A 27,476-nucleotide genomic window follows, 5' to 3' on the forward strand; every position below is an offset into this window, starting at 1 on the left:
TAATTACAGACAAGGCAGAAATTAAGGAGGGGGCCCTTGATCCCGTCTTGATCCCCCTTCCCCCATATCCTCACCTCCCGTTATTACCACACATAAAACAATTTTAAATGACTTCTTTAAACACAACACAGACAAACCTTTAGCAAATACAGAACAAGGGATCACAAATTGAAACAGAAATTGAACTGGGAACCCCAACAAATTAAACGCAGCAAGTATTACAACACTGGAGAAATAAAAACAGATATGTACATCTTTCAGTACTGAACACACTGGGATTCCACCAGCAAAAATTAGCCTTTCATTCAACTTATGTAACTGTAATATTATCTTTTTTATATTTCCTTAAAAGACAATCTTCTGTTTAGTTAATAGTTTGCTAGCAGAACTGGAACACTTCAAATTTTAGTATTTCCATCACAAGAAAAGAGTCTTGGCAGGAAAATAAGTTTTGGGTTGTTGGTTTTTTTTGCAAAAATCGACAGCAATTTATTTCCCTACTGAGCATTACTGAGATCTTTTCCTTCCTTTATAGCAATTCTCTGTAGTAACATTTGAGTGCTATATACTTACTATTGGTTGGGTTATCTTATAATGAATACAATACAATCTTTTACTGCCAATACCATTACGTCATTCATAGCGGTTTACAAACGCTATAAAACATCACACGTTCAATTAGCCTGTAATATATTTCTTAAAAAGATAAGTCTTTACTTCCTTTTTAAACATTTTAAAATGATGTATCATTCTAATATAACGTGGCAAATCTTGCCAAAATTTTGCTGAAATAATTTAAATATTTTCTCACTTTTGGAACCTGAAATAGAGAATGTAATCACAAATCATATTTGGTAGATCTCCGTCCATTTACTAACGATACCATATGTACCGGAGCTTCTCCATAACAAATTTTAAATATTAAACGATAAAACTGAAAATTGATCCTGGCTTCAATCGAGAACCAAGGGGTAATGAAAAAATTAAATAAATGCAATATTTTGTAACATTTGCAATTTCTTTAGCATAGACCTGGAACAATCTAGATAAATAACATTACGATAAAGATTAAACTAGTAATCAAAAATGATGTGTAAAATATTTCCTAATTTTTGCCAGGTACTTGTGACCTGGATGGACTACTGTGAAGACGGGAAATGGACCATTGGTCTGACCCTGTAAGGCTATTTTTATGCTCTTAATCTCCAAAATAGAGCAAATACTTTCTTTGTCAATAGAGATTAACGTCAGGTTCCAGAGACAAGGATTTATCTATTTGCACATCCAAAATCCTAATCACCGAGGACAAAACAGAATTAAATTGATTTTACCTAAGTACTGCACATTCCATCAACATCAATTTGGGTTTCTCTTTATTTAAGTTCAATCCAAAATTCCACATCCAATCTTCCAAAATATTCATACAGTTAACAATTTTTGAAGCTTCCTCTAAAGCTGGTTTAATCGATATAAGTTCTATGATGTCATCAGCATAAATGAATATTTAGAAATTTGCTTTTTCCGACATAAAACCTAAAAGATGTAGAAAAACATTGAATAGTATTGGTGACAGCGTAGAACCCCGAGGGACCCTGTTTGATAAATGCCAGCTATTTGAAATAAAGGAATGCATCTTAACTTTATAAACCTTTTAAACCAAGTTAATACTTCCCCCACTACTCCTAAATCACCTAGCATATCCAACGGGATCTCATGATCAACGGCACTAGAAAAGTCAAAGTGCATAATTAACATCTTAATCCCCGCTGATACTTCCCATCGAATTCTGTCTAACAGCGTCCCCAATGCTGTTCCGTACTATGAATGTAAAATCTCAAATTGATCTATAAAACTAACTAACCGATCCCTACATACAGGGATTTGTATTGCTTGCTTAGACTATTTGTGTTTTGAATAGTTAAGAACATAGAATAGCCTTACTGGGTCATTCCAAAGGTCCATCAAGCCCAGTAGCCCGTTCTCATGGTGGCCAATCCAGGTCCCTAGTACCCAGCCAAAACTCAAGGAATAGCAACATTCCAGAATCCCAAAGAGTAACGAAAGATTCTAGATCTCCAGAGTTTCAAGATTCCAGGCAGAATCTCAAAGAACAGCAAGATTCTGGAACCCCAAAGAGTAGCAATAGTGGCTTCCCGCCATTTCTTTCTCAATAACAGACTATGGACTTGTCCAAACCTTTCTTCAAACCAGCCACGCTATCCGCCGTTACCACATCTTCTGGCAACGCGTTCCAGAGCTTAACTATTCTCTGAGTGAAACAAATGTCCTTCTAATGGTTTTCAAAGTATTTCCCTGGAACTTCATCGAGTGTCCCCTAGTCTGTCATTTTTGATGAAGTGAAAAATCGATCCACTTGTACCCGTTGTACTCCACTCAGTTGTTTTCTACTATTAAATCATTTTATTTCTTTTTTCCTTTTCTCCTGTTTTTGTTTATCTTGGGCTTTTATGGAACTAACCTCTTGTATATTCACTTTTCCTTACCCTACTATTTTGGGGGGGGGAAATCAGCCCTGGTTTTGACATCTTTCTCACTGCCATACTCCATTCTACCAATGTCTGTAGAACAATTACTGTTTCGTATATTGTCTGTGTTCTTTTATATGATGATTGCTCTGGTCTTTGCTTATAGGATTTAGAGCTTTTTAGCAAAGGAGGAGGCTGGGAAGTCATTAGCTCTATTGCCAAATATTGGTGCAGCCGAGTGCTCTGGAGTGAGAAGGAACAGTGCTTCCACCTACGAGGTATTTCGCAGTGCTGAAAGAGTAACAACTTACTAATCTTACATAAGAACATAAGAAGTTGCCTCCGCTAAGGCAGACCAGAGGTCCATCTTGCCCAGCGGTCCGCCCGTCAGGCCTAATTGCCTGAACAGTGTCCCTGACTAATTTTGTAACTGCCTCTAATCTTATCCCTATAACCTACCTCTACTCCTATCTGTACCCCTCAATCCCTTTGTCTTCCAGGTACCTATCCAAACCTTCTTTGAAGCCCTGTAGCGTGCTCCTGCTTATTACATCCTCCGGTAGTGCGTTCCATGTATCCACCACCACTAGTTACCTTGAATAATTAGCTCTAGATAGGAATGTTGTTCCAATGCTGTAGGTACAATTGTTAGCTACTATTTTGATGAGTTTGGACAGAACAGATCACCTTAGCATGGTTTTATCCTGGAGGTACATGCAAAAATTTATGTACTAAAAGCAGCGGAGAACAGCAGTAAAAGTCACATAGGCCCCGATTCTATAAACGGTGCATAACTTCAAGGTCCCATTCAGCGCAATTGTTAATCATCCACTAGGCACCGTTTATACAATCACACCTCATGGTACCCAAGTGGTCTTAGGTGCTGGTAGGCGTTGAAACTTTAGGTCCACACCCATGCTCAAAATTCACGCAGAATTTGCCCCCTAACCACGCCTACTTGCTGGCTGGGCTCTACTGAGTTAGCTCCTACCAGCTAGTTCATTTTTAAATGTTTTTAATTGGGTTTTTTTAATGGCACTTTCAATTAACAGTGCCAGTTGTTCCAGTTAAGAAAATTCTTCTTATGTACTGTAGTCTTAATTACATGTGAACCGAGTCAAGCTCCATTGAGAGATGACCCGGTATATAAATCAAAGACTAGATTAGATTAGATTAGACTGTGAGTACCTCCTTTATTTTCTATGGGAACTTTGGGATGTGGCTTGTAACTTGCTTTAAACTCCATTTTTCATAGTTTCTGAGGAGAGGATTCAGGTCCCCCACTTCCCCAGACCACAAATTGCTATTTTTTATTTTTGATGTTTTTAGAATGAATTTGAGACGGTGGCCATCTTGGATTTTTAAAAATTGATATTTTTTCTAACTTTAAATTCTGCCTCAAAAACCTCTCAATTTGACTCAAAATCAATTGGGAAGGATTCCCCAGCCTTTAATCTATTGGATGTGGACATTGATTGCATTGGATGGGTGCCAGATGGGAGATTTTGAAACATGTGCTGTAGTGCACCAGGGGAGGGGGTGGGAGCTTCGGCCTTCGTCTCCTCTGTGTCCTCTTGGGCATTGACAGTATTCCAGCAGTCTTCCTCAGTCAACAGTTCCTGGTCTCAGGAGCATGTTCCTCTCACTGGAGCCATTCCATCTGCTCTTACAAGAGCTGGGATTAGCCCCAGTAGGTTTTGTTGGCTTCAGCAGAGTTCTTGAAGGCCGGGTGCCTTTTCAGTCGACAAACAGCATGGAAGCTAAGGCCAGTTGCCTTGGTTTGGCCCTGGCTGGCTCACAGGTTCCTGTATGATGTTCCCTCCAGGGCCTCTGCATGCCACTGAGCTATTGTAACATGGAAATATTCTAGAGAACATTGTTGATTCCAGGTCTTCAACAGATTGCAATCTGTAGGAGTAAGACGTGCTTGTAGATTGTGAGCCCACTAGGTACCTGCATATAATGTGTACAGCACTACGTACGTCTAGTAGACTATAGAAATGATTAATAGTAGTAGGATGGCCAATGGAGTTTGAATTTCCTCTGGGTTAGAGCAGACATAGACGAAGATCTAATCTTCTTTCATCCTAACCAGTTTCATAATTTTGTCTTGCTCTAGGTGTAATGCCCCCTGATGAGTACCATTCCGATGTAGCTAATTCTGTTTACACCAATGTTATTGCTCAAAACAGGTGAGTACATAAATGAAAGCATCCTTTCTCACATCTGTGAACTTTTGATGAACAGTCTGATGAATTCTTATTAAATTAACTTGAAGGGCAATTCTATAGCTGGCGCATGCATTTATCCTCCCTTTCCTATACAAGTGCCAGCATGGTGCCAAAGCACAGTTTTGTAGATGCAAGAGATGTGTACGCATGGGCGAAGCATGGGCAGGACTTATGCACACAAGTTACAGAGGGGAGGAGAGGCCGAGTGGTTAGAGCATTGGGCTTGAACTCCAAGGGGTGCCTGGTTCAAATCCTACTTCTGATCCTTGTGACTTTGTCTCAGGAACAAAATGAGCTTGTAAGCTCTCCAGGCACAAGGAATAACCTGGAGCTGCTATTGAAAAAGCTGTGAGCAAAACTCAAAGAAATAGTCTATGGCTGGTTTGACTGCAGCTTTGTAAATGTTAGGTACACCGATACCAGTGTGGTTTTTCTATAAGAGCATCAGGGCACCCGAATGCAGGCACTACTTACAGAATTGTATAATTCCTAAGAGAAAAGGTGGGAGATGATGAATCAACATGCAGAGGTGATAGGAACAAAAATTAGTACATGGCACGTATGATGTGTGTGTTTATTATTTATTTTCCATACCACAGTTGAAATGAGGGAATCATTTGATTAAGTGATTTCTGTGTGTATCAAAATGTATTGCACTTCTCCAATCGTAAATCAGTGCATTCTACAAAGGCATCCACCTCTGGTTTTCAATATCAGGCAGCAAAGACTTTGACTGCTGAGCTTGGATGAATCATGTCCCCTTTTCAAGGGAGAAGAGGCCCAGTTTCTCTAATCTCTCACTGTATGGCAACTCCTCTAGCCCCTTAATCATTTTAGTCGCTCTTCTCTGGACCCTTTCGAGTAGGAAGGGGCCAGAGCCTCATAGCCCTGTAAATAAGGGGCTGGACTGGTAAAGCCTAGGAAATTGAACTGAGTTTGAGTGGCTATTTTTGGTTGATCATTTTTGCTATTTTGAACTTACAAAGTCTTGCTAGTGAAACACAGAATCATGTTCATATTTTGGGACTAAGTTGGAAGAGATGTACGTGGTTTTGTTTATGGCTCCTGGAACTGGGTGAAATAAACTCAGTGGAAAAGATGAAACCTTATTTCTGGATCAGAGTGTTTATTCTGCCCCCAATCCCATATGGCCACTCCGGGATCGCTCGGCCTGGTGCTGCGTTGAGGTGTAAGGGCGGGCAGTACGCTTCCCTCCTCCCCACCACAATATTCAGGTCATCAAGTATCTTCTCATACATCTTGTGGTACAAATACCATTTTTGTTGCTTTTCTCTAGTCCTTAGCAAGATACTGCCTCCAAAACTGAACACACTATTCCTAGTGGGGCCTTAAGAACAACTTGTACAGGGGCATTAATATCTCCTTTCTTCTGCTCATTATACCTCTCTCTAGCATCCTTTTGGCTGTGGCCAACGCCTTTGCACATGTCTCATCACTTAAGATCCTCAGACACTATCATCCCAAGGTCCCTCACCTAAGCTGTGCTTATCTGGTACATCTTGTGGGGTTGTCTGTGCTTATCTGGGGTTGTGGGTTCAAACCCACGCTGCTCCTTGTGACCCTGGGCAAGTCACTTAATCCCCCCATTGCCCCAGGTACATTAGATAGATTGTGAGCCCGCCGGGACAGACAGGGAAAAATGCTTAAGTACCTGAATAAATTCATGTAAACCGTTCTGAACTCCCCTGGGAGAACGGTATAGAAAAACTGAATAAATAAATAAAAAAAATAAAAAAAATCTTGTTTGGATTTTTCACCCCAAGTGCATTTCTTTGCATTAAATTTTAACTGCCAGACCTTAGACCATTCTTCTAATTTTTGGAGACCTCTTCTTGCATTTTCTTCTGCCAATCTTCATGTCATCCACAAAAAAAGGCAAACTTCTTCTAACCCTCTGGCAATGTCACTTACAAATATACAGATCCCATTTGCCTATCAGATAACCAGTTTCCAATCCAGTCTCCACTTTGGATCCTAATTTCAGTCAGTCCAACATCCCTGACTTAAATGTGTGGAATTCCGTTACCTATTTACTTTTTCCCCCCCAATGCATACATAACTTTCTTCTATGCTGAATAATCCAGCCAGTTTGGAATTGGTTCCTAAATATAAATAGGTCCACATAAATGTCAGTGCTATCTTTATGCGGTTCAAGTGCTGAATATTGGTTTAATCAGCTCTGTAAACTCAGAAATTCAATGCCGGAACCCAGACGTGGCCCGACATTGAATTTCTGGGCATAATAGTGGCAGCAGTCAGCAAATTCTGGACACCGCTGACTGAGTTTCAAAGAGCTGAATGAGTGGGGTTTCCAACCTAATATCATGCCGACGTGAAGTGGAAAAGAGAGTGTAAGGAAGGAGCCGAGGAGGCTTTTTTTATTTTAGGAAATGATTTGCACTTAAAACTATAGCACAGTGTATTTTGCTTCCTTTCTGTATTCTTAGATGATATATGTTTTACCTTAAGTTTGCAGCTTTCTCTACAGGTCTATTTTATTTGTAATTTGTTGAAAGCTTAAATAAAAAATGTAAAACGAAAGAACTGTGGCACAGCCAGGCCAAACTGTTTCCTCCTCATTCAATATCTTCCACCCGCACGATGCAAGGGCTTCACATCTTTCGCTTACGCTGATGACTTCCAGCTCTTTCACTCTTTTGACCCATTAGTCATAATTTAAATAAAATTGCAACTGCTTCTTCCTAAATATTTAGAAATCATAGGTTATCCTATTTTCCAACGATGCTCCACCAATACTTCTCTCAAACAATATTGAAACTTCTAGGCATCACATTTGACTCCAAACTACCTTCTCAATCCCAAATCTCCTTAGTTGTAAAGCGCCGTTTCCATAAATTATGACTAATTCACTCTGTCTCACGCTTCCTCTACTCTTCTGTGATCATCATACTTGCTCACTCACTTGTAATCACCCACATAGATTATTGCAATGCTTTATACAACGGGATTTGAAGAAAGGATTTACAAAACACATTGATCAAATTCAGTACCAGTAAATTGAAGTATGACCATGTTACTCCTTTACTAAAATCCTGCCATTGGCTCCCAGTATTGCACAGAGTAACATATAGAAAACACATCAGTCATAATCCCCTCCCTCATTCCTTCTGCACACTTTGTTCACGCCAACAAAATCTGCTCAACTTCTGTGACAACTTGTCGGTGTCTGGCCCTACGCTTTGGGATGCCCTCCTAACACAGCTCAGACACGAACCTACACTAGAGCGTTTCAAATCATCCCTTAATATCTGCCTTTGATTAATCCATCCATTTAGTCTTCGGTTAACCCCCTCTAGCTTTACTTCAGGGGCACTGCACTGGAAGCCCCTATTCCTCCTCCTCCTCTCTCACTCTTCTATTCTCACTTCTTAGCTACAATTTCTTTCTAACTTCTACATGTCTACCAACCATATATGTAAACTGCCCTGATGCTCTCCAAAGTGAGATTGAGATTGGGACTTGTATACTTGAAATTTGTTAATTTAGCTGCCAATAATTGATTTCCCAACAGAGAAGCAATTGTGTGTTCTTGTAAGTATTTTCAGTATTGTGAAGTTTAGCTTGTGTGCATAAGAACAACTAAAGGTCTTTTATCACACCTCTGGTATAACTTTCAGGCATCGCTTCCTCTGTGCTGTGACCAAGCATTCAGTAAACTCATTTGTGCCTCGTGCCTTTTCAGCCTAAATTTTGCTGTGGACTTGGCAACTCAGCTACAAATCCGTGTACCTGAAGAGTGGCAGAAAATTGCACAGAAAATCAAAGTGCCCTTTGATCCAGAGAGGAAGTACCATCCAGAGTTTGATGGGTACAGACTAGGTGAGAAGATGCAAATGGAACGCCTTGTGATGTGATGTGGGATGTAAGATTTCACCACACATTATCTCATTAGGTACAGAAATACCATGCTGGCAAAACTTCTTTTGATTAAATCAAGTATAACACCTGTACAGAAATAGAGCTGATATCAGAAACAAGACTGCTGAAAGTGCACAATTTTAGGACCTCCAAGGTTATATGCATGAAGGCATTGAGCCAGGTCAAACTGCTTCCTTGTTCTTCAATATCTTCTTGGTCCCCTAACTATAGGCTTCACACCTTTCGCTTATGCCAGTGACATCCAGAAGTCAAACTGAGACCTTGTAACATCCTGTGTGTGCCAGTGCCTGACAAAAGCAGATAATTTACCACATCTGTGGCTTCTCATGTCTGGCTCACATTTCTTGTAAGTTCCTTTGCCTAGGAAAACCTCTTGTATGTTCTAATGCTTCTTAAACTATAATCTCATCACACATCCTGTGTTCTTCAGCGCCTAGCAAAGGTTATTTATATCACAATCCTTGGCAAAGTTGATACCTCGCCAAAGTACCAACCTGCAATCTCTTCATTACTTGGCTTATGTCTGTTTCTGCAGGTGATTCTGTTAAACAAGCAGATGTGATATTACTGGGCTTCCCTCTCCAGTATCCCATGAATGCTGAGGTACAAAGGAATAACCTGGAAATCTATGAAGCTGTCACTGACCCTGGAGGACCTGCCATGACATGGGTAATCAGTACTTTATTTTCCTCTCCCTACCTGGGGTGAGGGAGAGGAAAGGATTCATAATATAGAGAAGTTCAATAAGTGGCTCAAAGTCTGATATCAACAAGAACATAGGAACATAAGGACAGCCTTACTGGATCAGACCAAAGGTCCATCATGCCCAGTAGCCCGTTCTCACAGTGGCCAATCCAGCTCATTAATTCCTGGCCAAAACCCAAGGAGTATTAATATTCCATGCTACCAATCCAGGGCAAGCAGTGGCTTCTCCCATTTCTTTCTCAATAATAGACTATGGACTTTTCCTCCAGGAACTTGTCCAAACCTTTCTTCAAACCAGCTACCCTATCCGCTCTTACCACAACCTCTGGCAATGCGTTCCAGAGCTTTAACTACTCTCCGAGTGAAAAAAATTTCCTCCTATTGGTTTTAAAAGTATTTCCCTGTAACTTCATCAAGTTCCCCCTAGTCTTCACCCAAGAGTGCTCAGAGAGCTGTGCGATGTTCTGGCGGAACCGTTAGCCATGCTCTTCAACCTCTCCCTAAGTACAGGGAGAGTCTCCCTAGACTGGAAAACAGCAAACGTTGTTCCTCTGCACAAAAAGAGAGATTAGAAAAACTGGGACTCTTTTCCCTGGAGAAGAGGAGACTTAGAGGGGATATGATAGAGACTTACAAGATCATGAAGGGCATAGAGAGAGTGGAGAGGGACAGATTCTTCAAACTTTCGAATAATAAAAGAACAAGAGGGCACTCGGAAAAGTTGAAAGGGGACAGATTCAGAACGAATGCTAGGAAGTTCTTCTTTACCCAACGTGTGGTGGACACCTGGAATGCGCTTCCAGAGGACGTAATAGGGCAGAGTACGGTACTGGGGTTCAAGAAAGGATTGGACAATTTCCTGTTGGAAAAGGGGATAGAGGGGTATAGATAGAGGATTACAGTTCAGGTCCTGGACCTGATGGGCCACCGCGTGTGCGGACTGCTGGGCACGATGGACCTCTGGTCTGACCCAGCGGAGGCACTGCTTATGTTCTTATGTTATGTTCTTAAGGGTTGCAGAGCAGAGGCTGCGAATTACAGACCAGTGAGTCTCACATCAATAGTGTGTAAACTCATGGAAACTCTACTTAAAGGTAAATTAGACACGATTTTGGATGAGGGGAATCTAAGGGATCCCTGTCAACATGGATTCACTAGGGGTAGGTCATGCCAATCCAATCTTATCAGCTTCTTTGATTGGGTAACAGGAAAGCTAGACTCGGGAGAGTCTCTGGGCATAGTGTACTTGGATTTCAGTAAAGCTTTTGACAGTGTCCAACACCGTAGACTATTAAGCAAGATGAAATCGATGGGGTTAGGTGAGACACTAAATACATGGGTCTATGATTGGCTGAGTGGAAGACTTCAGAGGGTGATGGTCAACGGCACCCTCTCTGAGACATCGGAGGTGACTAGCGGAGTGCCACAGGGCTCAGTCCTGGGTCCATTCCTTTTTAACATATTCATAAGAGACTTGACCCGGGGGCTTCAGGGTAAAGTAACACTATTCATTGATGATGCCAAACTATGTAATATAGTAAGTGAAAGCAATCTGCAGGATAGTATGACGCAGGATCTGATCACATTGGAAAACTGGTCCTCGACATGGCAGCTGGGCTTCAAAGCTAAGAAATGTAAGGTCATGCATCTCGGCAGTGGAAATCCATGCAAAACTTACACCTTAAATGGAGAAACACTAGCTAGGACTTCAGAAGAACGGGACTTGGGAGTAAGCATCAGTGCAGACATGAAGGCTGCCAAACAAATAGAGAAGGCCTCATCCAAGGCAAGGCAAATGATGGGATGTATCAATAGAAGCTTCATCAGCCGCAAACCTGAAGTCATAATGCCACTGTACAGAACCATGGTGAGACCTCATCTGGAATATTGTGTGCAATTCTGGAGGCCACATTACCGTAAGGATGTGCTCCGAGTTGAGTCGGTTCAGCGGATGGTCACTAGGATGATCTCCGGGCTCAAGGGTCTCTCATACGAAGAAAGACTAAACAAATTGCAGCTCTACACTCTAGAGGAACGCAGGGAAATGGGAGACATGATTGAGACATTTAAATACATCACAGGTCGTGTCGAGGTGGAAGACGACATCTTCTTTCCTAAAGGACCTTTGGTCACAAGGGGGCACCCGCTCAAACTTAGAGGAGGGAAATTTAATGGTGACACCAGGAAGTATTTCTTCACAGAAAGGGTAGTAGATCACTGGAACAAGCTTCCAGTGCAGGTGATCAAGGCCACCAGCGTGCTTGACTTTAAGAATAAATGGGACATCCACGTGGGATCCCTACGAGGGTCGAGTTAAGGAACTAGGTCATTAGCACTCAGACTTAATGGGGTAGGTCAGTTGAGTGGGCAGACTTGATGGGCTATAGCCCTTTTCTGCCGTCATCTTTCTATGTTTCTATGTTTGTAATTTTTGACAAAGTAAAAAAATCGATCCACTTGTACCTTTTTAGTCTTTCACAGTGCGCAGCGGCCGCTAAAAGAGCGAATAGAATGCTAGGTATAATCAAGAAGGGTATTACAACCAGAACGAAAGAAGTTATCCTACCATTGTATCGAGCAATGGTGCGTCCGCATTTGGAGTACTGCATCCAATATTGGTCGCCGTACCTTAAGAAGGACATGGCGTTACTCGAGAGGGTTCAGAGGAGAGCGACACGTCTGATAAAAGGGATGGAAAACCTTTCATACCCTGAGAGATTGGAGAAACTGGGACTCTTTTCCCTGGAGAAGAGAATACTTAGAGGGGATATGATAGAGACTTACAAGATCATGAAGGGCATAGAAAGAGTAGAGAGGGACAGATTCTTCAAACTTTCGAATAATAAAAGAACAAGAGGGCATTCAGAAAAGTTGAAAGGGGACAGATTCAAAACGAATGCTAGGAAGTTCTTCTTTACCCAACGTGTGGTGGACACCTGGAATGCGCTTCCAGAGGACGTAATAGGGCAGAGTACGATACTGGGGTTTAAGAAAGGATTGGACAATTTCCTGCTGGAGAAGGGGATAGAAGGGTATAGATAGAGGATTAATGCACAGGTCCTGGACCTGTTGGGCCGCCGCGTGAGTGGACTGCTGGGCGCGATGGACCTCAGGTCCGACCCAGCGGAGGCATTGCTTATGTTCTTATGTTCATCATCTTGGTCGCTCTTCTTTGAACCTTTTCTAGCATTGCTATATCTTGAGATAAAGAGACCAGAATTGAAACCAATACTCCAGATGAGGTCGCACCATGGAACGATACAGGGGCATTGTAACATTCTTAGTCTTGTTAACCATTCCTTTTTGAATAATTCCTAGCATCCTGTTTGCTTTTAAGGTTTCATTGTATTGTCTACAATGACACCCAGATCCTGAAACATGATGGCAGTTAAAATGGTTCATCTAGTTTGTCTGATGAACTTTATTTTTAGTACTTTGCGCTCCTCCAACTCCAATTAATTGCTCTGTCAGGTGTGTGTGCTAGGCATACAGGCTTGTCCAACTATCAGGCCTACACCCAAACACAATGTACCAAGGCAGCTGGCTCCACCCCAGCACTATCTAAAATCTTATCTTAAATAAACACGGATTGGAGAAATTTGTAGTACAGGCCACTTTTCTGTTGAAACTGTTGGGTAATCCAGAATCTTTGTCTCTTCTACAGAGTATGTTTGCTGTTGGCTGGATGCAACTCAAGGAGATCCAGAAGGCACAAGATCTGCTTAAAAAATGTTATGGGAATATTACCGAGCCATTTCAGGTCAGAGATGGGAAGTTGCCTTTTTAAGAGGACAATATTCAAAAGCCAATTAAGGGGATAAATGGCTCTCTGTTTGAAAATTGCCCATACTCTATCATTGTTCAATATTTTGCATATTTTTTTTAATCCATATTGAATGTTTCAAGTTTCAAGTTTATTAAAGATTTGTTTGACCGCTTAATCCAATTTCTAAGCGGTTAACATAATAAAATTACACAAAAACAGGTTAAACATATTAAAACAGGGAAGACAAGTGACTTACACAAACATACGGCAACAAAAGGACAGATGGGGAAGAACTACAATAAATGGAGACATTCCCAGGGAAGTAAATGGTAGAAATGCGAAATGTGATCGGAAACGGTGCTCTCCAAGATATCTGCTCGAATAGCCGCTGTAAACAACCGGCGATCTAGAAGAAGGTAATCTAGGCGAGCGTACGTGGTATGAGCATGCGAAAAGAAAGTGAAGTCCCTATCAGAAGGATGTAAGGTGCGCCATATGTCCACGATGTCTAAGTGACTAAGTAGGAAGTTAACCCCTCTTGCGGCATGATCACGAGGCGGCACTCGGGGTGGCTTACAGTCGAAGCTCGGATCAGCAGTGATATTAAAGTCCCCATCCAAGATAAGGTGATACTCGGTATATTCTGACAGTTTAGAGAGGAGATTAGAGAAAAAGCTGTGAGTGTATACGTTCGGGGCATAGATATTGCAGAGCATCAGCCTCGTACCCCAAAGCTCCCCCAATACCATAACAAATCTCCCTTCGCGGTCTTGAACCAACTTGTGAAGCTGAAAAGGTAACTGTTTGCTAAGAAGGATCGCAACCCCTCGCCGCCTACCCCCAAAGGAGGAGGAGTATACCTCGCCCACCCAGCTTCTACGTAACTTAAAATGTTCCAACTGTGACATGTGAGTCTCCTGTAGATAGGCTACATCAGCACTCAATTTGCGTAAGGAGGCCAGTACTCTCGATCTCTTTATAGGTGACCGAAGGCCAGCAACGTTAAGAGTAACCACCTTTAAATCAGCCAGTGTCAAAAGGCCAACACTCAGAGAATTGACCATTATAGAAGTTCAACCACCCCAGCGGGACCTCCCAGCTAAGTCCCTGGGTAAAGAAAAGATAGGTGCCACTCCCCCATCTAGGACCAGTCATACCATACATCCACAGCCACACGAACAGCCACCCGACCCATGCATACCCAAACATACAACCCCCAAAACCCCCCACACACTCCCCCCAACCCAAGACCTTCCTCAGCGATAGCTCCCTTCCCCAGCCTCGCACCACCCAAAGACACACCTCCCACCCCACTCACCTGGGAGCCCCCCCCCCCCACCTCCCCTTCACATCCAAAAGGAAAAAGAACTCAGCAACAATAACACTGTGCCCCACCAAACGGGTGTACATAGAAAGGCAAAACAGAATCACAAGAGTCCTGCAGAATCAGAAAGGTCCTTACTAGGCCCTGGAAGAAAGCACAAAGAAGGAATATAGAAATATAGAAAAACAGTCCAAACGGGCCCCAGGAAGTTAAAGCAGAGTCCAAAACTGGCTAGGCCCCCGCCCACCCCCATCAAAGAGGTGATGACAGCAGGACATAGCATAGCAGGGAGATACTCGCTGTCCGGGAATCCTAGTGTCCTGTCAAAAGTACACTCTGGAGTCCTCCCTGCGCAAGATTTGTTAGTAGGGAATGCCATGGGTCCTACAAGAGTCAGTCCGGACCACGTGACCATTCATGCCTGGAGAGAACCAGCAGCCTCAAAGTTTGTCCACAAAGCGGCGGGCCTCATCCGTGTCCTGCAAGGTGAATGATTTACCATCCCTCCAAACTCGCAACTTAGCAGGAAAAGCGAGGGCGAACTGGATGCCTTTGGAATGCAGCACCGAGCAGAAAGGTGACATCAACTTGCGCTGCGCCGCCACTCTGACGGAGTAATCATTGAAGAGAAGAATTTTCACTCCCTTGGATTCCAGAGGTCCTGCCCTGCGATATGCCCGTAGAATGGACTCCTTCTCACACCAGTTGACATAGCGGGCAATGGCGGTGCGTGGTCTCCTGTTCTCCGCTTGCTGCATGGACCCAATCCGATGGGCACGCTCACAAGCGAAGGCCATACCAGACTCCTGCAGCTGCAGCTGTTCTGGCAGCCAGGAGGAGATGTGATACAGCTCCGCATCCGCGACCGCCTCTGGAAGCCCCACCAGCCTAAGATTGTTCCGGCGGCTCCTGTTCTCCTGCTCGTCCAGCTGTGCTTTCAGTGCCTCTGTCTCCTTTTGCAGCGTGATCACTCGGGCGTCCAGGCCGCTACAGACATCTTCCTGCCCAGAAATCCGCTGCTCCATGTCGGCAATCCGACGTGCATGAGAATCAAATTTTTCATGCATCTCCTCCACGCCCGACTGAAGCTTGTTAAGACGGTCCGCCAGCGCAGCCGACACCGACCGCGTGATCTCCTGCACCCAGTCCCCTGCGGGGACCGTGAAAGTGGCGGTCTCCATCGCCATCTTGGTCGGGGTCAGAGCCGGCCTTTCTTTAGCTGCCCGAGCCTGTTTCACAGGCATTCCAAGCAGTGGGACCCGATTAAGACACCGCAGCCGCAGCGGAACGCAAAGCTCACTTTTATTCGGCAGGTCAGCCGCTCGGCGGGGGAGGAAAGCAGGATAAATTTGCCGATTTAGCAGGGGATCTGAGGGAGCTCCACCAGCGCGCGTCCTATCAGATAGGCTGCATCACGTGACCCCTACACTAACCACTGTTATCACGCCTTCTGGCAACGAATCCCAGAGCGTAACTATTTGTTGAGTTAAAAAAAATTGTTTTAAAAGTATTTACATGTCATTTTATTAAGTGTCCCCTGGTTTTTGTACTTTTGGAATGGGTGAAAAATCAATTCACTCCTACCTGTTCTACACCACTCAAAATTTTGCAGACCTCAATCACATCTCCCCTCAGCTGTCTCTTTTCCAAGCTGAAGAGCCCTAACTTCTTGCCGAATCGGGCCCGAAGAGATTTTTTGACAAACTATTTGGATTCCAGGCAGGCAAAATGAATTCATGGTTATGTACCATCATTCCTTCAGGAAGCTGCTGAAAACTGATTTGTTTGATAAATTTGTAAATTGATGTTTTGAATCTTTTTTTTTTCAAATAAAGCTTTTATTGAGATATACACCCAGCATAAAATATACATAGTAGATGCAGCAGCAGTAAAACAAGGAACAAGATGTTTTGAATCTTGACTGGTAAATTGTATATTGATATTTTAAATTGTTTATTTTAGTTTGATTTTAATGAATTTTAAGTCAATTGTATCAATTGTATAATTTTTCTCTATATGTGAACCGCCTAGAATTGTGTGATGTGGCGGTATACAGAAATGAAATGATTATTATTATTATTAGTGTAATCTATCCATTTGTGATTTCAGGGTTCTCTCTGCACATTTGATATGAATACTTTTTTTTTGTTTTCTTCAGATTTGGACTGAAAATTCAGATGGATCAGGAGCTGTAAATTTCCTGACTGGGATGGGTGGATTCCTGCAGGCTGTGCTTTTTGGATATACTGGATTCAGGTGTGTGAGACAAGAGTAAAGATTTGTGCAGTCTGTGCTCAGGTATGACTAAAGCAGAGCCTGACAGATCACCTATCCAAATGTCCACCCAGTAGTTGGGTTTGAGCTGTATAAATGCCTGAATTCTTGTGCAGGTCTGATAAGATCATTGTAGAAGTTCAGGCACTGCACAATCCAAATATATTTTGAATCACACAGGTGTAGAAACAAAAACAGCTGATAGGGAACAGTAGCAGTGCAGGAAGTGTCTGGAGGCAATGGCATAAAACCATATGGTAGGGAACCCCATTGGCCTCTGAGCCTGGGGGTCTCCTTAACATCTTCCCTTTTTTTTTTAGTTGCTCCTTCCCAGCGGCCGTGGTTTGTCATTCCCTCCACCCTCCACGGGTCTAACCTTCGTTTTAGCATTTGAAAAGTCATCGTCGTGGGCACCAATTCCCAAATGCTGCCCTACTGCTGTTCCAGCCTCTTCTCTCTACTGCTGCCCGCTCCCGTTATATAGTTCCTGTTTCTTCAGAGGAAGCCACGATAGAAAGAAGAGGCCAGGCTGGAGATAGGGCAGAGTTTGGGAATTGCTGTCACAGCTGACATTTCAGATGCCAAAACAAAGGTTAGAGTTGGGAGCAGTTGAGGATGGAAAGGGGGGAGATGACAGACTGAGCTGGGAGGGTGAGAGCAAGAGTCAGTATGTAAGTGAGGAAGCAGAAGGAAGAGATGTACTCGGTGGGGGATTAGGAGGGAGGAAGAAATGTCGACTGGCCCCCCTCATTATTTTCCCCCCACGGGCTACACTACTGTCTGGAGGGTAAGAGCACGGTCCAGGAGAAAAATCAGAGCCAAAAAGCAGAGGAGACTAATTCAAACTAGTGACTTGCTGCCTGGGTAGAAAGATGGGAGAGGGATGTAGAGGGATGACTTCCTAGGAATGATGGGTAAGTGGTTGCTTAGTTTAGGAGTGTGGCTGGCAAAGGCTGGGAGAGAATGGCTGGAACAGGGGAACAATGATGGGGAAGATTGTGTGGATAACTGATTAACTGGGAGTTTATTGCCTGAGGGGATAATTAGCATGGGAGAGAGATGGGTGAGTATAGGGTGGGAGATTAACAAAAGAAAACTAATAGAAACTAGGAGAGGAGAGGAAGGGAGTATGGAGAAAGGGCAGGGAAGAGAGGCAGTGAGGGGATGGGAGATAGAGGGAGAGAAGGGGGATTCAGCAGTGAAGTAAAGGTTGATTTAGTAAGTTTGCTTTCCCTTGATAGGGACAGAGCTCATCTATCGAATACAATGCTTGTAAGTTCTATGCAGATCACATAAGAAGCAGCCAGGAATACCTGGGAAAATACACTTTTGACCTTTCCATAAAAACATTTTGGTATAACCTGACCTTTACGGAAGCAAATATCTTTCAAATAACCAAATTTTAAAACTCTCTGAAACAAAACAAAAAGAATGGTGCAAACCCAGAAAATCTCTCAATCATATAACTTTATCATGAGTTGGGAAAATAATCAACCCACAATAGTGAGTCAATTCAGTTCCTATGGGCTGTGTTGCATTTGCCACGCCAGGACCCGCTACCATGGCTTTGTAAAAGAGGCTGATATTAAGGAGGCAACAAGGTGAATTTACAGACCTATTTATCTATTGAAGGATCACCAGGAACAGCTTGAACTTTGACCCTATATGTCCTGATGACATCACCTGCCTGAAGATCACTGGAGTGTGCTATCTTGGAAATAGATTCAGCTTCACCCTGGAGAATGAAAAGGTCACCATAATGGTGACCTCACAGTGTGAGACTCGGACTCCTTCCCTGGAGGTTGTTCTCACTGAATCAGGACAACATTTTCTCTTACGCAAAGGTATTTGCAGCAAGGAATTATTAGGAAAAGAATGGAAAATTAGACAAAAATTAATAGAATACCTTTGTAATGCTTGATGGTCTGACTTCATCTTGAGTACTGTGTGCAGTTCTGATCACTGTATCTCAAAAAAGATAGAGCAGAATTAGAAAAGGTTCAAAGAAGGGTGACCAAAATTAAACTCCTCGTATGGCTAAAGAGACGGATGAGGGGGGATATAATACTGTAGAATTCCACAAAATCCTGAGTGGTATAGAACGAGTAAAAGCGAATTGATGTTTTACTCTTTCAAAAAGTACAAAAACTAGTGGACACTCTATGAAGTTACATGTAATATTTAAAAAATGAAAAGGAGGAAATATTTTTCCACTCAACGAATAGTTGCCAGAGGATGTGGCTACACTGGTAGCTTGTCTGGATTAAAAAAAAAAAAGGTTTGGACAAGTTCCTGGAGGGAAAATCTGTAGTCTGTTATTGAGATAGACAATAGACATGCCATTGCTCTGGATTGAACATAATAAGAACATAAGCAGTGCCTCCGCCGGGTCAGACCATAGGTCCATCATGCCCAGCAGTCCGCTCCCGCGGCGGCCCAAACAGGTCACCTGTCTGAATCATCAGAAGGGGCCCCCTTGCCACCCTGGTTTCCCATTGAAGTCCTATCTTCCCATCGAAGTCCTAACCCTCCGGTTTTGCACATGCACGACCTGGTCGGGTTTCTATACTTATTTCCTGGATACTTCTCTCAGTATCCCACGATCCCTTTATCCCTCAGGAATCCGTCCAATCCCTGTTTGAATCCCTGTACCGTACTCTGCCCGACCACCTCCTCCGGCAGCGCATTCCAAGTGTCCACGACCCTCTGGGTGAAAAAAAACTTCCTTGCATTTGTTTTGAACCTTTCTCCCTTCAGTTTCTCCGAGTGCCCCCTCGTACCTGTTGTCCCCTTCAGTCTGAAGAATCTGTCCCTATCCACCCTCTCTATGCCCCTCATGATCTTGAAGGTCTCTATCATATCTCCCCTGAGCCTCCTTTTTTCCAGGGAGAAGAGCCCCAGCCTATCCAACCTCTCGGCGTATGGGCAGTGTTCCAGCCCTCTTACCAGTTTCGTCGCTCTCCTTTGGACTCTCTCAAGCACCGCCATGTCCTTCTTGAGGTATGGCGACCAATACTGCACGCAGTATTCCAGATGCGGACGCACCATCGCTCGATACAATGGCATGATGACTTCCCGCGTCCTGGTTGTGATGCGGCATGTGATGTGGCATGGAATCTTTCTACGATTTGGGATTGTTTTGCCCTAGCCGTACTGTCACCAATTCCTATAAAGAGAATAGAACAGCACCAACTTCTATTAAAAGCACATATAACATTTTTTTAGTAAAGAAAAGATCACATCATCCTTTAGTCTCTCACAACCAGTTAGGCCTGAACGGTCGGCCATTTCCATGGGAGGGGCTCCAAGCTGAACAATGATGTGGAGCAATGTTTACCTTTCACAACATACACATGCCCAAATCCAAGTCATCTGTCAGAGAGGACTTCCAACAGAGAGAGTGTGGCGCAGTGGTTAAAGCTACAGCCTCAGCACCCTGAGGTTGTGGGTTCAAACCCTCGCTGCTCCTTGTGACCCTGGGCAAGTCACTTAATCCTCCGATTGCCCCAGGTACGTTCAATAGATTGTGAGCTCGCCGGGACAGAGAAGGAAAAACTGCTTGAGTACCTGAATAAATTCATGTAAACCGTTCTGAGAACGGTAGAGAAAATTGAATAAATCGAGCAATAGTCAAAGGAGACAAACAAGTCATGAAGCTCTACTTAGACTTCCAGGGATACTTGTGACAAGATTCTGGGTAGACGGACCATCGGTCTGACCCAGTAAGGCTATTCTTATCTTCTTTTCCCCTCAAAGACTCAGGGCTCCTTTTACTAAGCCGTGTTAGGGCTTTAATGCACGGAATAGCGTGCGCTCGCGTTAGTTCTAGAAGCGTAGCGCACGGTAATTTCCTGCGTGCATTAAAAACGCTAGCGCACCTTAGTAAAAGGAGCCCTCAGAGTCTTTAATCAATAATCATCATTTTTATTTTACTTTTTCCCGAGTTAAATAAAAATTTAGAATAACTACGATGTGATACAAAAGAATTTCTCCTGAGGGCCGGACTTCAAAATCTCTACTTTGCTCAAATCAAAGAGATTCGTTCCTGCTCTTAAATAGCCTGTTTTCATGCAGTGAGAATTCTTTGCTTTCTCTCAAAATGACATCCTGGGCCATTAATTAGGGTCCTCTCTAGGCGCTCGGCAAGTCTGCCTACCTTGGGTAGCCCTCATAAATTTCTTTCAAGTTGCCAATGTCTGGTCTTCACAACATCCCGCATCTGCTCTTTTCTTTTCAATTCCTTCAGATTCATGACAAGTATATAGCGCTGATAATAATACCATATAGCATTATATTATAACTCGTTCAACATGAACCTTGGTAAACGTTTCATCTTGATAGTGGCTAAGGTTACCATATTGGTGAAGTTAAAAAAGAGAACATATGACCCTGATCTACCCCCATCCCGCTCCCGGCTCCACCTCTGACCAATCTTATCCCTGCCCCCCACCTTTCACCCATTTCCCATCTTGTGTACCCTTTTAGGGTATGACAATACTAGGTAATGTTAAGATACAATATTTTAAGCATTTTGCACTCTGCCCTCTTCAGGAGAATATCTGAAACAAAGGAAAAGAAGTCCCATTCCCTTTCCCACCCTCCCACCCTCCCTCCAACCTCTTTCTCTCTCCACAACTCCCCTTCCCCACAGGATCCTCTCTCTCTCCTTTCCCTTGGTGGTGCTTTCTCCCTCCCTCCACCCTCCCAATCAACCTCGCGGGATGGTGCTTCTGTCTTTCCCCTGCCTACCTCCTCACCAAATTTAACCTTCGGGCTAGCTGGCAGCAGCGAGGTGAGCTTGCTGCCATCAGCCTGCCCTGGAAGCTGCTTCTGTAGGCCGGACACTCTGGAGAAAAGGCATCTGGGGCAGGCTGACAACAGGAGGCTCACCTCACTGCTGCTGCCGACTGGCCCAAAGATTCAGTGGAGCAGGAGGAAGTAGGTGGGGACAAGGATGGACAGGTTAGGGCTGCAGCAGCATGACACTGTCTCCCCAGACTGGACACCCAGACCCCAGGACAGTCTAACTACTAATGTTACCTTGCCAAATTGAATGTCAGCCCATAAATTTCCACATAAGATGCTCTGTCAGTTTCAGCAGTGTAGCTAGAAATCTCCTGTTGAGCAAAATAGGGCAACCTGGGTAATAGATGCACAGGAAAGAAATGTTTGCCTGTTCCGGTAGCAACTGTAAGGGCACATCATTCAGATAAGTGTTTACTTTCCTCTCTGGATAATATGAAACAATATTATGTTTATGTTTATTGAAAGCTTCTATGACCGGGGAATCAATTCAGAGCCATTTACATGAGCTTCTATAAAGGTGTTACAATACAGAGTTAGCGTGTTTTGAGATGGTTTTCAATCATCCTACGTAGATGTACACCTTTATATCATGGTAAATCTTTCGGTGTCCTTTTCTAGTTTGGATTCCTTTAGAAGGGAGTTCCGCCAACTTGGAGCTATCACTGAGATCATTCTTGTCTTAATGCTTTTGTATTTGATGTCTCTGAAGGAGGGTATTATCTTAAATATGAAACACATAAGAAACAAGATTGTTTTTTCATCTTAAAATAATGTATATGAATCTATGTTTAAAATAATATAGATAAATCTGTACTGGTTTATTTCTCTCCAGACCATCCAGTATCATTCCCCACAGGCCCAGGTGAGATCCGGAAAACCAAATCCTGCTCTCTATTTTGAATCTGGCTGTCCCGTTGCTTGGCTAGAAACTATGGCCCTTGCTTGTGAAACACTCAAGAGGCTTTCACAGACCACATTGTAACCAGGATATCACTCAGCATCCCCAACCAAAAGAAGAGAGGCCTTGGACAAATCACTTAACTCTCCATGGCTTGAGGTACAAAATTAGACTGTAAACCCTCCGGGAGACAGGGTCAGCAGGACTTCTGAACGTAACTCACTTTAAGCTACTGTACTCACATATACTGTGTTTCAGCAAGGATAGGGGAGTAGCTCAACCCCCAAATCAGCATTCTGTAATTCCACTATGTAAGAAAATTGTACTTTTTTTGTTCCTGGGAAATAAGCACAAAAGTACAGAAAATGCCTCTCATTCATTACATTACATTACATTAGTGATTTCTATTCCGCTTGTGCCTTGCGGTTCTAAGCGGATTACATTAGAAGATGGCTGGACATTTCCAGGCGATGACAATACAATTATTTGTATAACTTTACAAACTTTGCAAACCTAACTTTACTTAACTTTTCGTACATAACTTTACATAACTTTACGTACATAACTTTACATAACTTTACGTGGAGTTACTTTGTGTTACTTTACATTATCCTTACCGTGCTTGCATAACTTGCATTAAGTTTACATAATTTATCTTACATAATTTATCTTACATAACTTTACAAGACTTTACGTAGAGTTATTTTATGTTATTTTACCTTATTATTCCAGTACATTGCATAACTTACATTACATGATATTACAAAGCATAACCTTATGTTATATTACAACGCATAACCTTATGTTACTTTACATAATATTACAACGCATAATCTTATGTTACCATCTAATCGTCTGTTCCTAGGTTGCTATATCTGATTTTTTCGGTATTTGGGGAGACTGTGTTTCTAGATATGAATTGGCTTTACGCCCGATGCAGCTAGATTAGATGTTGCCTATGGGGACGAAGTTGCAGTTGGTTGTGAGTTGCAGTAGGTTATGAAGGGAGAGAAGATGATGGTAGATTATAATATTGGGATGTGTTTTTTGAATAGTATGGTTTTTATATCTTTTCGAAACGCTTTGTAGTCCGTAGTTGTGGTCAGCAGCTTGGATATGGTGGGGTCAATTTTCGCGGCCTGTGTAGCAAGTAGGTTGTCATATAGCTTTTTGCGTTCCCTCAAACTTTCCTTTTGTGACCAGGACACTGATATTTTGAAATAGACCTTCTTTGTTTTAGATGGCATCCAGAGGCTGCAAACATCCGAACATCTACAAATAATACAAAACAGTGCCATAAAAATTTTAACGAACATGAAGAAATTTGATCACGTTACCCCCTTGCTAAGGAGTGCTCACTGGTTACCAATCCCTCATCGAATTACATATAAAATTGCTTTCATTGCCTTCATTCATAAGCTCCTCATCCCTCACGATCCTTAAGATCAGCATCTCAGCACCTTCTTCACGTCCCATCTTTTAAAATCATTAGTACTCGTAGGGCTTCTTCATTCGCAACTACAGCCCCTACAATTTGGAACTCGTTACCTTCACATTTAAGGTCTGAGCAAAATTTAGACAAATTTAAGGGAAACCTTAAAAGTTTCCTCTCTCTGGGTCCACCCTTGCCGATTTCTGTATTGATCCCATTCAACTTTTAATCTGATTTTAAATGTACTCTTTTCTTTTTAAAATTGTAGTTCCCCCTACTATCCTCTTGCTTTCATGCATGTTATGTCTTGTCATTGACAAGTATGTTAATTGTTCCCCATTATAATTTTGAATTTAGGATTAGTGTTTCATCAAATTTTAACAAACTTGAAACTTGAGATGCATTTTGCTATGTATGCAGCCAATTTACCAGACAAAAGGGAAAAGTACTCCATAGAAATATCTGCTACGATGTGCGATGCCTACAATGTATATTTTGGCATGCCTGTAGGGGATCAAGACAAACCTTGGGCACCTCCCTTCACATGTGAGCACTGCCCAAAAAACTCTGGAAGGGAAGACAATTTTGTTTCTCGCTAGGATGATATAATTTTCTGCTATAAAAGTTTTTAAGGTTGTGTAATTTTATGTTTAAAATACGTAGTGAATTACGGAATTAGGTTAAATTTATAGGTACATGAATGATAAAGAATAATTTGAATGGGGGGGGTTATTGATCTGTAAGAATCTTGTAATATTTTAGTGATGTCTATAGTGTAAATGTTTTATCTACTTTTCTTCATTTATTGAAATTATTTTAAAATGAATAAAGATTATTAAAAAAAAAAGTTCTTGGAATGTTTAATTTTTTAAAATATTTTAATTTAAAAATTCTCAATGTTTGAAAATATATCGTATGTGACATATGTTGTGAGGTATGATGTGAACTGTTCTCAGTAGCTTCTGATATATCATAGCTTAAAACCGTGAAAAGACCTCAAACGCCCAAGTGTTTGAAAGACTTTAATGGGGCTTGAACATCATCCCTGGTGTGCTGGAGAGTCTGCCATCAGGACTTTGGGTCAGATTCTCAAAACTTAAGGTTGCCTTTAACGCAGTCGCTAAACTGGTTCCAGCTGGTTTAGCGTGCATGTATTTTAGCAGTGGATTATCAAAACAGCTTACCGTGGTCTTTTCCAAACTTCCTAGCAGTCTCTTAGTCTGCCATGCAAATGGATTCATCCATATTTAAAGAAGCACTCCGGTAGATTCTTCAACATTGCCAAGTCATTCTGCAAAAATCAGCGACTGGTCCGGGGGGGGCCGGTACTGTGAAAAGCGCATCTGTGTTTTGACTGGCTCATGAAAAAAAAAAAAAAAAAAAAACCCTACATGATTTACATAAATTATAGTCTCTTTTTTTTTTTTTGGGGGGGGCAGGGGTGTGTGTGAGAACAAAAACACACATCTTGAGTGCATGTACTATAATCACATCTTTGTTTCTGGCTGTGGTTCATGATAAAATTTGACATTACAAACAAATAAGATTTACATAAGCTATAACAGTTTTGGGGGAGAAAAGGCATGTCTTATGGGTGCTTACTGAAAGCCGACGTGGCATCTCCTCTCCCTTCATCCAGGAGCTCTGGCACGCTTAGGATTGACACACCGCTTTTCCCAGCACATGGGCACATTTACACCTCTTTCTTGGTATATTCTCTGCATGTACCGATTACTATCACCAGCGACTCATCTCCGCCAACCTCATTTGCATGTCTGGCTTTTTGAGAATGACTCACCTTTTTGAAATCACTACAACAGCGGCTGCGACAGTGGCCCATCATTTTTTACTGCAAAGTTTTGAGAATTTAGCCCTTTGTCCTTTGTCGACAGACTACAAGCCCTTTTCCTGGGGGGAGGGGGCAATGGAAATACATCCTTTTACACTCACAGATGGGTAGGCTCTCCTACTGAGTAAATGAGGTGACCCAGTGGTTAAGAATGCTTACTCGTTCATTCACAGTCCCGCTCTTCTGTCGTGCACATAAGTTCTTCACCCCCTAAACTGTACCGTTCTTTCGGGTTTTTGCAGCCCATGTGATGTCACCTCAGGAACAGCCCACGTTCCTTTCACTGCCAGACAACTTGCAAAATAACATCCAATTCTGCATAAAGGCACTCGAGATTTACATAGGAAATTTACCACGCATAATAGTCCTATCTGTTGGAACAGATGGTGCAGGAATGCTACCTCAGTCCTTCGAACACCAATATATCAGCTCTAGGAGAATTAGAGCAAGCTTGACTTTTATAGATTTCTGCATGGACACGACATACCAGCAAAATCCTTCACCTCTGGACAAGATATGGGACCACAAATTAGAAACAGAGGCAGTGCGGTACTGAAAAGAAACCCCCAAATGCACTCTTGGCATTCTCCTTGTCAAAGCCTTTTATCTTCTCTTATCCCTCTTTTTTACTCCCATAGTTTCTTTAGAGCCATTCAGGCGTCCAGCGACGAGGTCGGCAATCGTTTCACAAAGTCCTGGTGCTGGTGGTCGTGCAGAAGCATGTTGGACCTTACTAAGCTAATAGACTTCCTTTTGGTTTGCCTCTATCAAACCATTTCTACTTTATATTTATTTGCAAACTAAAACTCATATTTCTCTGCTTTATTGAACGAGCAACGTTTTGGACTTCTCTCGTGGGAGTCTGGACAAATCTGGCATCTGCCTAGTTGCACCTGTCTTGGAGCAGACATAACTTTGTTGGAGCACATTTGTGCAGTACCGGACATTGCTCTGGGAGCCTATTTGATAAAGGAACACGTTGCCTCCATAATACTCCCCACCTACACACGTTAAAATTCTGCACATATATGTGAATATTACACAATACAATCACTGACTTTGAATAGTAATGAACTTCAAAGGCACTGCGGTGATAGAAAATTATTTTTTTTTAAGCAGAATTTCCCAGGAGATGGGAAAAACAGTGCAGGTGAGCTGGGCAGGAGCAGATGTTTGGCTCCAGCTCTCTCTTCACACGTCTCCTGCTTATTTTCTGTGACTGCAAAACAAGTGCCACAAGCACACGAGGAGAGGCATTTTCAAAACATACGTTCAAAGTCGGCAGTAATAAAATGCCTGTTTTCCAAAGGCAAACCACCATACGTCTAGAAATCTTTTTTTTTTTTTTTTTTTTTTAAATCCTCTATCTGGACGTTCAGGACATTGGGATGCCCAGACCGTCAGGACCTCTATCTTTAGACCACATTTTCAAACAAAATTTCATCCAAGCCCCAAACACCCAGAACAAGACTATTTGGACGTGTGAGAGGCCAGTTCTGTAATGGACAACAGAGCAGTGGGGCATCTTACAGGGCACTGCTGTGAACTTCACAAACATCTCACCAGAACTCCCTTATAGATTATGGTGAGCCCCCCCAACACCCACTATACCCACCTGTCTACAACTCCAATAGCCCTTATGGCTGCAGGTGGCATCTATATGGTAGTAGAGTAGGGTTTTGGTTTTCCACCATGAATGTAGTGGTTAGACTGGCTTATGGGCCTGGGTCCTCCTCTCGATGGTCCACTATCCCACTCAGCTCTACTAGGCTTCCCCATACCAG

General features: G+C 42.6%; 1 protein-coding gene across 3 annotated transcripts in view; it reads left to right on the forward strand.

The window, feature by feature from the left end:
• PGGHG (protein-glucosylgalactosylhydroxylysine glucosidase) overlaps positions 1 to 22,788 on the forward strand; it is a 45,677-nt gene extending 22,889 nt beyond the window's left edge. For all 3 annotated transcript variants that reach the window (XM_033928878.1, XM_033928880.1, XM_033928881.1), the window contains 8 exons: positions 2,653 to 2,764; positions 4,606 to 4,678; positions 8,442 to 8,578; positions 9,174 to 9,307; positions 13,008 to 13,103; positions 16,592 to 16,689; positions 18,340 to 18,551; positions 22,346 to 22,788. In XM_033928878.1, the coding sequence (XP_033784769.1) occupies positions 2,653 to 2,764; positions 4,606 to 4,678; positions 8,442 to 8,578; positions 9,174 to 9,307; positions 13,008 to 13,103; positions 16,592 to 16,689; positions 18,340 to 18,551; positions 22,346 to 22,413 (930 nt within the window). In that variant the 3' untranslated portion in view covers positions 22,414 to 22,788. The remainder of the gene's footprint in view (positions 1 to 2,652; positions 2,765 to 4,605; positions 4,679 to 8,441; positions 8,579 to 9,173; positions 9,308 to 13,007; positions 13,104 to 16,591; positions 16,690 to 18,339; positions 18,552 to 22,345) is intronic.
• The last annotated feature ends 4,688 nt before the right edge of the window (positions 22,789 to 27,476 follow it).

Source organism: Geotrypetes seraphini, chromosome 19 (assembly GCF_902459505.1).
Source record: "Geotrypetes seraphini chromosome 19, aGeoSer1.1, whole genome shotgun sequence".
Classification (NCBI taxonomy): domain Eukaryota; kingdom Metazoa; phylum Chordata; class Amphibia; order Gymnophiona; family Dermophiidae; genus Geotrypetes; species Geotrypetes seraphini.